The sequence below is a fragment of the Hippocampus bargibanti genome, linkage group LG11 (genome assembly GCF_051943395.1).
Source record: "Hippocampus bargibanti isolate YZ-2025 linkage group LG11, ASM5194339v1, whole genome shotgun sequence".
NCBI lineage: Eukaryota > Metazoa > Chordata > Actinopteri > Syngnathiformes > Syngnathidae > Hippocampus > Hippocampus bargibanti.
In genome coordinates, this window is record NC_142744.1 from 7,868,569 (window position 1) to 7,881,700 (window position 13,132).

Consider the following 13,132-nt stretch of genomic DNA (forward strand, 5'->3'; position numbering starts at 1 on the left):
GCCACATTACAGGCAAGTCATATGTTCAACACAGAATAATTATTTATTGTACAAAAGAAAATTTATATTCACAGGAAAATTGAAAAAAATATTCTGGGTTGACGAGCAGTAAACTAGAGGTTTTTGACCCGCCCCCGCCCACTTTTGGGCAAAGTATTACATGATAAGAGTCACATTGAAAAGGGTGAGAAAATAAGCAGCTGCCAAACAGGCCTGACAATCTATTTGTCAGGATTCCCATTAGTTACCGTGAGGAGGGGGGGGGGGGGGGAGTGAACAAATACAGGTGTGCCATCTGCGTCGTGCGTTTTTCCAGAATTTCCCTCCGAGAAACATGGAGTGGTTTGTCGCGTGGATGCTGTTCTGGGGGCTCGCCGCCGCCCAGCATCATCCTCAATTGCGGCATGGTAGGACGGCCATCGTGCATCTCTTCGAGTGGCGCTGGGCGGACATCGCGGCGGAGTGTGAGCGGTTTCTGGGGCCCAATGGTTTCGGGGGAGTTCAGGTAGATCTGTGTTCATTTTTGTGTGTATGGAAATGACTTTGTGCGGTGCAGAAATATCTACGGCGTCGCTTCTCTGTGGATATTTTCTAGTACTTTTTGTTCTATTGTGGAAAGCGGTGATTATCATGAGTGTGCATGTGTGTGCTTGTGTGCGTGCCTTTGCAAAGTTTGTTTACTTTGTGGTTTATTTGCAATCTCGCTTGGTCGTTTTTTTTTTGTCTTCAGATGTCTGCAAACATTTGCGATATGCTACAGTTGTTAAAAACAACAACAGGCATAAGACAGACCCACGTTGGGGTGATTTTTTTTCCTTGACAGATCGTCTTGCTTTCAACTATTATACCATTGTCGCAAATATTGATCAATATGATAAAACGTCTTCATACATGTTAAGTTTTAGAAATAAGTTAGAAATCGGGAGAATTTCGTACTCATGACTCGGGTTCATGTTAAAATAATGTGAGCGTTACAAAAGTGTAAATTAGAAGTAAATAAAACACAAACATTCTTTCATTGTTTATATATTCAATTAGTATAAAAAATTCTTTATTTTTTTTTTTACATTTTCTTTTTTTCATCTTACAAATGAACTGTCTGTGTAATGGTTGCTTTATAAAGTGAGTAAGTGCAGTGATACCTCAGCTTCCGAATTTAATTGGTTCACAGAAAATGTGTGTAAGGCGAAAAGTTCATCTGTCAAACATTTATTTCCCATAAGAAACCATTAAAAATGAGAATAATCCGTTCCCAGGTCCCCATAAAACATAATTTTCGACTAAATAAGCCTTTAAGCTACACAAAATATACCTTATTTTATGTACAATAAATGTGCTATTGTATTGTAATTACAGAAATAAACAGTACTATGTATAATGAAGTCGTTTTATTTACCTTTGTGATGGTAGTTGTCAATAGGTGACGAACCAGGTTGTCTCTTGATGATATCCGAGTGAAGTTGCTGTGCTTTCTTCACGATAATACCCTCACTCACAATGTCTCCTGCTAGCTGCCTTTCATTCATCCAAATCAACAGAACTTTTTCAACCTCTTCTATTGCCTGAGACGGTTGCTTAGACAACACTGAAACACCCTTAGCCACACGTAGCAATGGTCGATTTAGCATACTGATAGTGGGGCGCTAAGTCACACAAAACGCACACCTCGTTCGTGTTTCTCGATGATCTCCTTCTTCTGCCCGTAATTTTGTTTTGTCGTCCTCTTCGGCTGAACACTAGCCTGTGGTCGGGCCTTTCCGGTCCCATAATAGCCAAAGTATCCTCGATAACAAACCACGTATGCACTCAAGGAAAGGGGTGATAAAAACTAGTCCGCCAGCCACCATGGCACTCCGTGTGGTTTGGTGTTCTTCCGCCGAAAACTACTCCGCTAGCCACCGTGGCGCTGCATGTGGTTTAGTGTATTTGCTGAAAAGTAGTTCGAATGCCAAGATTATATTCTCACGAATTTAATGTTCGTAAATTGAAAAATTCATAAACGAAAGCATTCGTAAGCTAAGGTATCACTGTATTGTGGTCAAAATCGGGAGTTTCCCGACCAAATCGTGACACTTAATTGTATTAGTCTTTGTTTTACCGAAGATGACTAACTGCCACTTTCACACATCTAGAAATCGGTAGATCACAGCCGAGTATTGTAACAGTGAACTATTCTTAGTCTGAACAGCAAACGTTATTTGCCCACAGGCAATTTTCATCCAGTTATCATCTTCCTGTCATGTGTTTGCTTAGATCTCTCCTCCCAACGAGCACATTGTACTGAACAATCCCTGGAGGCCATGGTGGGAGAGGTACCAGCCAGTGGGATACAACCTGTGTTCTCGGTCGGGCGATGAGCGTGAGCTCCGAGACATGGTGACGCGGTGCAACAACGTCGGTGTCAACATCTACGTGGATGCAGTCATCAACCACATGTGCGGGTCAGCTGGCGGCGAGGGGAACCATTCTTCATGCGGGACCTGGTTCAGCGCCAGCACCAAGAACTTCCCCGACGTTCCCTACAGCGGGTGGGACTTCAATGACAACAAATGCCAAACGGGCAGTGGTGAAATCGAGAACTATTGGGATGCAAATCAGGTGCGGATATCCAATTTTCCAAGAAGTTACTACGGAGAACTGCATACACCCAGTTTGGCATTTGCCTATTGAGATTTTGTCCGAAACATATCCACCGTTGTTCGTGCCATTTTCTTGTAGCATCGACTGAAGCATCAAAAGCCTTCAATTTACTTGGTGATCATTTCCTTCTCCAGGTGCGTAACTGTCGCCTAGTGGGCCTTCTGGACCTGGCCCTGGAGAAGAACTACGTGCGGGATAAGGTGGCTGAGTTTATGAATGTGCTAATCGACATGGGCGTAGCCGGATTCCGGGTGGATGCCTGCAAGCACATGTGGCCGGGTGACTTGGCTGCCGTCTACAGCAGGCTGCACAACCTCAATACTGAGTGGTTCGCAGAAGGCTCCAGACCCTTCATTTTTCAGGAGGTACCCAAGACTACACCTGAAATGCTTTAACTCAAATTTCTGGACTGGATTGAAGACAGTTAATTTATGGTCTGTCGCAAGTGGTGTACACATAATAGTAGTTTTTTTTTTTTTTTTTTTTTTTTTGGGGGGGGGGTGGAATCTGATATCTACAGAATGGAATCAGGCCTCTTCCAAATGTGACTTTGATGGCAATGTATACAAGCAAATATAGCCTACCAATTATAGATACAGTATCTATCCAGCTATCCATCTATCCATCCATCGATCCTGCGAGCTAGCTATCTCGCTATCTAGCTATTTAGCTAGCTATCTAGCCAGCTATCTAGCTAGCAATCGGAAGATACTGCATATATAAACACACACACACAACGCATCACATATTAATTCATATTAAATAAGTGACTGATACATTTTGGAAAAAAAATCTGTTGTTCGTAGTTTGGTATAGACAATTATGAATATACTTGTGACCCGGACAAAATTGTCCCACATACAGGTTCTGTTCTAATTATCATTGTTTGCTTCCATATTGTCACTGCTCTTTTTTTGACTCAGGTGAAGTTACTTACTATACGTGCCATCTGGGCGTCATGTGTTCTGTTAGTGTTTAAAGATTCGTCACAGATGTACGTCACTTGTAAAGTACATGGAAAAAGAGCCAGATTGTGTAAAGTTTTTGATTAAACACGTCGTGAGCCAACACACTGGTACCGCCTGTACCAGTTCCTTGCAGTGAAAGATGACTTGGTGATAGCTGATATGATTGGGTCATTTTTACAAGGTCAAAACCCTGAAGTCAGAGCTGTGAGAAAAGGAAGATGTGTTATTTGAATAATGTCTGACTGATACACACTATTTGTCCTCTGGCAATTCAGGTTATCGACCTCGGAGGCGAGCCTATCTCATCACACGAGTACACTAACCTGGGACGAGTGACTGAATTCAAATACAGTGCAAAACTAGGAACCGTTTTCCGAAAATGGCACGGCGAGAAGTTGTGCTACACCAGGTACCTTGGGATATTGGGATATTGATAGGCATATTGGGAATTCACACTTTCTACATATAATACAAAAGGTAGGTCCGCTATAAATATCATTTCCATTCTTCACATGCAGAAATTGGGGAGAGGGTTGGGGTTTCATGCCCAACGGCAGTGCTGTAGTATTTGTCGACAACCACGACAACCAGCGAGGCCATGGCGCAGGCGGTGCGTCCATCGTCACCTTTTGGGATCCCAGGCTCTACAAGATGGCGATGGGCTACATGCTGGCCCACCCTTATGGTGTAACGAGGGTCATGTCCAGCTTCCGCTGGAACCGAAACATCGTCAATGGAAAGGTTCTCCACTCATCACTCATCATAAATTCAGGAATGGGAGTGAATGAGTTAATCAATGGATTTATGTTGTTCCCTGGTCATGTTCTCAGGATCAGAACGATTGGATGGGACCGCCGAGTCATAGCGACGGGAGCACCAAGTCTGTTCCCATCAACCCTGACCAGACTTGTGGGGACGGTTGGGTGTGTGAACACAGATGGCGACAGATCAAGTGAGGACATTCTGGATTTTGATCTTCTGGCGTGTTGGTGCTTCAAGATGATTGATTTTCTTGGCTAATGAGTCTAAAGGCTGTCAAACCCCTGCAGGAACATGGTCATTTTCCGCAATGTTGTCAACGGACAGCCTCATACCAACTGGTGGGACAACCATGGTAACCAGGTTGCCTTTGGCCGAGGGAATCGGGGTTTCATCGTCTTTAACAACGACAACTGGTGAGCGTCAAGGCAACTCCAATGATGGATTATTTCTATCCATTTGGTGTTTGGCAAGGGTCATTGGGTTTTATTTCAAAGGCAATGAATTTGTCTTTGGTCATTATGTTTTTATGTGGCTTGATCGCTGAGAAAGAACCACCTCCTTTTGGTATCCTGCACTTGATTTTTTTGTTGCTGCCGTTTCCCCATATCGTGATGAACTCCAACGACAAATCCCAAACACTTGAAACAGCTAGCTCTCTTCTCTTTCGTCTTGAGGGACCTGGACGTGACTCTGAACACCGGTATGCCCGGCGGCACCTACTGCGATGTCATCTCTGGCCAAAAAGAGGGAGACAGGTGCACGGGGAAGCAGATCTTCGTCGCCGATGATAGCCGCGCCCAATTCCAGATCAGCATCCGTGATGAGGACCCCTTTATGGCTATTCATGCCGAATCCAAACTGTAAACACTCACTACGTTGACCAAAGCACAATGAGCTCTAAACAAAAGTGGTATTAAAGCGGGTCTGTGGTGAAAGGCTTTCTCCTCCTGTCTTCTTTTTTTCTGCTCTGGTGCCTGAACAAAATGATTTTATGTATGCAGACATATTGATTTCACTTGATGGTTGGGCGGTGGGTAGTAGGGGGTTTGGAGTTGGCAAGCAACAGGCTCATATGGTGCCTTTCTGTGTGGTCTTAAGGGTCTTACCTTCTGTCTCTCCGGGTACTATCTTTTCCACCCATGGTTCTGAATTCATGAACATATGCCGGGCAGAATGATTGAAAGCTTGCTGTCCTTTGATTTGGCAAGTAGACGTATGTGGATGGGGCTTTACTCGTCAGGGCGGCAACTATCATTTTGAACAGAATCAGCCTACATAACAGCCTGGGTGAACCGGAGAGCGTCTGATCATATTGTAGAAAACAAAATATTTTATGTTGGATGGATACCAGGTCCAAGAACACCACGGTGCTGTTGTTAATCTCCATGGGAACGCAACGTTGTTACCTCGGGGAACTGAAGAACGAAAGGTGTGTCAAAATGGATCTTTTCACAGATATAGAGACTCGTGGTGGTGCGATGTCAAATCCAAATCGACAGGGAGAACTGCAATCATTTGTATTTATTCTACTGTCATATTTTTTTGATCAGTTGATTATCCCAGGTGAACCCATGGTGGCCTGCCAGTGTCCACCCTGCACTTTCTTCAGCCACTGAGGACTTCCTATCATCACTGTCACCGCTGAGAGCGCAGCCCCGGTAGCGCGACGGGAAAATGGGGGACCCCCAGAGACCCCATTCTCTGTCTCTCTTAATCTTTTGCCTATAAACACCCTCTCCATACCTACCTGGAATGAGTGGCAGCGTCCATGGCCCAGATAGATGAAAAAGGTGATTTTATTTTTACCATAACATTTATTTCATCTCATCTCAGTTGTTATGGCAACGTGACCTGAGATCAGGGTAAAAAAAAGTGGATATTCCATTCCATTGCCTTCTGGAGATATGGATGTTGAATGTGGTTTTTTGAGGGGAAATAATAACAATACTGTAGATGATGGATCAAGAGATAATAGCAAGGGGACACCAGGGTCCTACTGATCAGTGATCAATGCACTGAATTTTAATGGGGGTGGACGTCATGTTAAAAAAAACCAATGATCATTGGGTAGGAGGAAGAAATGCTTTGAGTCTTTTTTTTTTCGTTGTTTTTTTTTATCCTCACATGTCGAGAAAGATACCCAAAGCCCCAAACAGAAGACCAACTCAACAACACCCTACATTTAAAGATCTGCATGCTGACAAGACATGTCTATCATAACAGGATGTAACGAAGTGAAATTACAGTCACAATTTCAAGGGAGTCCTACAAAGAAGAGCACGTCCAAAAGATTTAGTCAAATTACCAGTGCTCCTGAATTTAAACCACATATGATGGATGGGTGGTGAAAATTTATTCTGATTTTTGTTGTCTCAATGGGATATGGCAGGTGAAGTTTGATGACTTGTTACGACACCCTGCAGTCGTTTGGATTGAATTGGAATTGGATTGGAACATTTATTATTATTATTATTATTATTATTATTATTATTATTATTATTTTTAATAATAATTTAATTAGTGAGATTCAGTGTATTAGCTAACTAGCTATCTAGCTAGCTATCTAAGTGGCTCCCTATCTAGCTAGCTATCTGTTGGCTATATATTAGCTATCTAATAGCTGGCTAGCTAGCCTTCAATCTGTGTATTTTAGTAGATATTCAGTGTATTAGCTAACTGGCTATCTAGCTAGCTATTTAAAATTGCATTTTCTGTGTAGCTCTCGCTCTTGTTTCTATTTATAATTCTAATTTATTACATTCTATTTGTGATTGTATTTTATTTATTATAGTACCTAAACTTGTCTGTGACTGTGAAGCTCCTTGAGAGCTTTGAAAGGCGCTTAAAATGTAATGTATTATTATTATTATTATTATTATTATTATTATTATATACCTTTCTATTTACTTCCGGGTTGAGTGAAGCTGCTCACCTACAAAAAAAAACTAATCCTGTGACTGTAAAGTGACCCTGACAGTTTTGAAAGGCGCTTCTGAATTAAATGATTGGATTTGTGGCCAGTACGTTGGCAGAAATTCTAATATTCAAACATAAGTATTTCAAAATATTTTTTTTCCTTTCAGAACAAACTCATTTGACATTCTAACATTTTACAGTCCACCCCAGCAACAACACCCCCTCCCCACACACACACACACTCAGGACTGCTCTTAAAGATGTTTCTAAACCAGTCGCAAGGGGGCAGTGTTGTAACAGACACTGTCACACAGGTTTGGCTCTGTTGAATTCTCACGATCACCACTTGAAAGTCAGAAACGATTCATCTGCGAAATAAAAATCAATTCTTGATTTGCATCTGGTTTTCCTTTTGACCACTGACTTGTATTCGAAAGGAAAAGCAGCCAAAGCCTCTATTTTTCCCTTCATTGAAGAAAGAGCTGTTTACACAATAAATTATCTCATTAAAAAACAGATTTCACTTTATGATGTGCAATGTGGTTTGTTTGCGTTGATGGACCTGGATACACCTTTACAAAAATAAAAAAGGAAAAACAAAGCTATGCTAATAAAGAGAAGTATGTATACCATACTGTTGGAGTTAAATTGTATATCATGTAGTCACATTATATTTGTAAATTAGTTTATTTTGTATTATTTAAGTTATTTGCACATATGCACATAGCTTTTTGTTTTGACTCATAGCCATGCTGACTCTCAATAACAGAATGTGCAGACACAATAACAGAATGTCTCCTTGAAATGTTTCATTGAGCAGTCTTCTGCTTTTATCAAAATATGCTTGTGTTTTGCGCCAGTCTCAACCGGTGTGCTCCCCCTCCCTTTAGACGGTTGAGATCTTTGTAACCAGGAACTCCCAAAATTTCAATAAAAGCAAGGGGACCAGAGATTGTTTTCAGAGTGGGTCGGATAAATGTTACGGAACAGTCTCTGAACACTCTCCTTGCAAGTCCATCTCACGTCTTTGTGTTTTTCTTTCACAATTAGTAAAAATGTTTTAAGTTTAACCCTAACACATACAGCGAAAAAAAATAGCCAAAATGTTCACTTTTGATGACTTAACAATAAGACTACGAGCAGCACTAATGAAAATGATTCATTCACAAAGAAGCAAGAAAACTACAAAATATGTTTAAATTATAAAATGAACAATTGTGGTGACTGTAACTGGATATCTTATCGTGTAATCAGAATACAGGGGACATAAAAAGGTTATAAGAATTATTTCTTCAACACTTCATAATATAGAGAAGCACCCAGAGCAACATAAAGCCTGATCTCATGTATTTATTTATCCTTTCATGATATCCATGCACAGCTAATAGTCCGCATCCCGCTGAGAAAATACCCCCTTCGCGTGTGTCGGTGCATTGGAAATATAGATGAGAGTTACACACAGGCACATCCTGAACGTCTTTCAAAAGTCAGGTCGCACATTGGTTGAAGCAACAAGGAAAATGAAATTTGTATCATGGGAACAGAGGTGGGGGGAGTAATGGATAGCCAAAAATCATAGAAACAGAGCAATCTATTTGAGCCACATTTATATTTCATGGGCCAAGTAAGGTGGGGTATGAGCTGACCCCCGCCCTAATGCCTTTCCCCACATTCCCTTTGCGGCTGTTTTTATTGATCCCTCTCTTATTGCTGCCACTGTTTGCTCACTCTCATTTCTGCCCACATTTCAGGTATGTTTGGATTGTGCTCGCACGCACACACACACACGCATGTGTTTTTGCCACACGGTGGGAACGAGGTGTGCAAAGGATTTGCCCCGTGGGAACCCAATTTAAAACATGAAAAAAATATAATTATGAAACGCATAAAAATTTGATTTTAGGACCCGACATTTTTTGAGCTTGTGCTCACTCAGAAATCACTTTAAAATGGCATATTTCTTGATTTTTATTTTTCCAGGTTTTTGCCACCCTGTGGGGACTTCACGAATCATGTCAGACCAAAACCACAAAATGCGCATATTTTTTCGAGAGATGTTTAGGCGGCCCGGTAGTCAAGTGGTTAGCACACCGGCTTCACAGTGCAGAGGTCGCCGGTTCGCGACCCGGTCCGGCCTCCCTGTGTGGAGTTTGCATGTTCTCCCCGGACCCGCGTGGGTTTTCTCCGGGTACTCCGGTTTCCTCCCACACGCCAAAAACATGCATGGCAGGCAGATTGACTACTCCAAATTGTCCCTAGGTGTGAGTGTGAGAGTGACTGTTGTGCGTCTTTGTGTGCCCTGCGATTGGCTGGCAACCAATTCAGGGTGTCCCCTGCCTCGTGCCCGAAGACAGCTGAGATAGGCTCCAGCAACCCCCGCGACCCTAATGAGGAATAAGCGGTACGGAAAATGAGATGAGATGAGATGAGTTTAGAGCCTGAAAGGTCAGCAATTGTGTTTTGCAGGAGCCGTGATCTGATATTTTTTGACAATCCTAAATTTTGAACACATAAATGGTGAAATATTTTGTTCAAATGCACAACCGAGTTCAAGCCCCTTACCATTTTCTGACACGATATCCGACAATGTAATCAAGCACCAGAACTAAGTCTGCCAGGTTCTGTCACAACCAAAAGTTTGACTGCATCTAATTATCTGACTTGTCAATACACACACACATACACACGCGCACACACGCACGCACGCACGCGCAAACACACACACACACACACACACACACACACACACACGCGCACACACACACACACACACACACACACACACGCACGCACACAGACATGTTTTTGCAACAAGGTGGGGACGAGGTGTGCGAAGGATTTTGACCAGTTTCTTGCCACCCTGTGAGGACTTCACGAATCATGTCAGACCAAAACCACCAGCAGGTGGCATTTATTTTTTCTCCAGAATATTTAGAGCCTGTAAGGTCAGCAATTGTGTTTTGCAGGACCCGTGATCTGATATTTTTTGACAATCCTAAGTTTTGAACACATAAATGGTAAAATATTTTGTTAAAATGCACAACCGAGTTCAAGCCCCTTCCCATTTTCTGACACGATATCCAACAAAGTAATGAAGCACCAGATGTAAGTCTGCCAGGTTCTGTCACAACCAAAAATTTGACTGCATATAATTATCTGACTTGTCAATACACACACACGCATACACACGCGCACACACACACACACACACACACACACACACACACACACACACACACACACACACACACACACACACACACACACACACACACACACACACACACACACACACACACAGAAGCAAAGCTGGTCTGAAAGAGTGAAGGAAAGGAAGCAGATGGTGGCATGAATAGTGCAGCAGGTCCCGTCCCTGAAACCCCCACTCGCCCCACTCACACACACTTTTCGCCTTAGCGTGCTGCTCATTTACCCCTACAAACGCCCTCATATGGTGACGTCATGATGACTTGAAGGTCAACGGCAGGACGAACTTCTCCAAGTTGGAGTGTAAAACAAATTGTAGAGTCCATTATCCCGGACTCTACATCCCTGCCTGCACACCCACGTCAAATTTTATGAAACACTTCCCATCGTATTTGTGACGTTTGGTCTTCTCCCAATTTTCCCACCGAATTCTCTGCACGTGTGCCATGGGGACTCCACACGAGTGCCTTAATTATACATGAGCAGCCCAGGGCAACACACGAGTATTAAAGTTGCATGGCTAGCTCAGGACAGACGGACCCATGTCAAAATCCCTTTGGTGACCGGGCCAGTGACCACCTTCATTGTCCCCTACCTAAAAGTCAGGACGCGGTTCGTCAGGATCTTTTTTGGGGCTGTCTTGTACTCTGCCTCTGTAGTGACCACTTTGAAAATCGTGCACATTTGCATTTTACATACAGTGATTCCTCGGTTTACGAATCCCTTGGCTTCCGAACTTTTTGGTTTACGAATGTTACATGTATGAAAGTTTTACCTTGGCATACAAACTATTATTTGGGATACACACGGAGATGCCACAATGAGTGATGTGTCGTTCGCGAACGAGCCCATTCTCCTAACAAGAAAATGATGGCCGACTGTTTTGTCCTCTATTCCTCGCCCCCAGTCTTCGGTTAAAGCCACGTGATTGGTCAAGAATGCAGCAGTGGGTGGGGGCGGGGGGTTAAACATTAAAGAGACAGGCAGGCGACAGAGAGAGAGTGAGAAAACACACACACACACACGAAAAGGGGGACAACAGAGCTTGAAACAAAAAAAAAAAAAAGTGAAAAAAACAAAAGTGAAATGGTGAGAAAATTGATAGAAAACAGTGAAATTTGGACTCGTTTCAACTTTGATAGAGTGTAGACTGGAAGGTTAAAATATCCATCAATCAGGCTCCACAAATCCGGAGTCATCCGCACCGAAGAAAACAAACATCAGCGCTGGATCAGGGAGGCCATTGAAATCCGGAAGCGAGAATCAAGGACCATCAACAGGGATGAGGTAGCTTACATGCTCTCTACCACTTGGAGCAGTATCCTGGAGGGACGAGCAGACAGCGGGGGGGGGGCGTGGCTTGCCTGTCAGATCTGACAGGTAGGTCATGCCATCATAGCAACACCAGCCGAAAACGGTGCGTCAAAACAACATCCGTGAGACTCTGACGAAGGCGGAAGTAGACGCCGAAACATGCCAGGGATTTGAACACCTACAATACACTGTCTGTCAGAAAAGAATCTGTTTTCAATTCGATATCAAGTAGACGGGATGAACTTAATACAACTAATGGATGCTACAGCTTTGTGTTTGCTCTCAACAATTAGGTTCTAGCACACGTGCACATTTTACCACGACGTCGCTGAGCCACTGGGGAAAAGGATGCTTTGGTCCTCTCCTTTTACATCTCGAACTGCTTCATGCAACAAAGAGGGTGCAGAAAGTGCTTAAGATTGAATGACTATGCCTTTTGTGTTGTGTCACGTTATTTGTTATCTAGTTTTTTGTTGTTGTTTTGACTTCAAGATGGCGCCGCGAGAATGGCTGCCTCGACAGCAGCTCCTGTATTTTGTTTTTCTACTTCTTTCTTTCCTCTCCTTTTGTTTTCTTCACGTTGCTGCTATGAAATGTACATTTCTCCACTGTGAGACTAATAAAACAAATCCAATCCAAATAATCTCCGATTTAATCTGCGATAAAAGTAGAGATTTTATCTTTTGTGCTCCATCAAAATTAAACCTTTGAAAACAGAAACATGTTTAAATCACTTCGTTGTACTAAGTTCATAAGATTCATAAGAAGAGAATAAGATTATATGTTTAAATCACTCCATAAAAAGTGGTAGATGTCTTTTTACACTTGTATGAGAGTAAAGGGCGGTTTCATGATGGCAGTATTTTATGTCTATTTTCTGACATCACGTCAGCGGGGTCGAAGACAGGGTGTGCTTTTTTCTTTTTTCTCTCCTTGCCACCTGCTCCAATTCCAAGACTCATTGGCTCACGGAATGATTGACAGCCGACCGGTGGGGTCAAAGCGACACGACATACGTGATGTGCTCTGGTTTCCTTATTAGAGGATTAAATATGATCTTTTGAAGGCGAGGCCGGTAAGGTCACTCGAGGTGGATTCGAGTCAAGCAGCATGTCGTCAAACGATTGCACAGGATCAACCGCAGCAAGACCACCAGAGGGGGGCCCATTAGGTGCTTGGGAATGTCATGTTTCCACTCACTTTGTACCTCTCACTCGTATTTTAAACAATCTACCGTTGCGCTTTCGCTATTCCACTTAGCTCCGACCTTAGCGACTGTTTTCCTTTTCTTTTTCAAAGTAGGAAGACTGGAGTGTAGTGCAGCA

General features: G+C 42.8%; 1 protein-coding gene across 1 annotated transcript; it reads left to right on the plus strand.

Moving 5' to 3' along the window:
* The first annotated feature begins 246 nt into the window (after window positions 1–246).
* On the plus strand, window positions 247–5,308 carry amy2a (amylase alpha 2A). Its single transcript, XM_089008267.1, has 8 exons — window positions 247–505; window positions 2,254–2,598; window positions 2,775–3,005; window positions 3,884–4,017; window positions 4,127–4,349; window positions 4,439–4,560; window positions 4,658–4,783; window positions 5,045–5,308. Exons 1-8 carry the CDS (start codon window positions 335–337, stop codon window positions 5,232–5,234), a joined length of 1,542 nt encoding a protein of 513 aa, XP_088864393.1. The 5' UTR covers window positions 247–334; the 3' UTR covers window positions 5,235–5,308.
* Window positions 5,309–13,132: the final 7,824 nt, after the last annotated feature.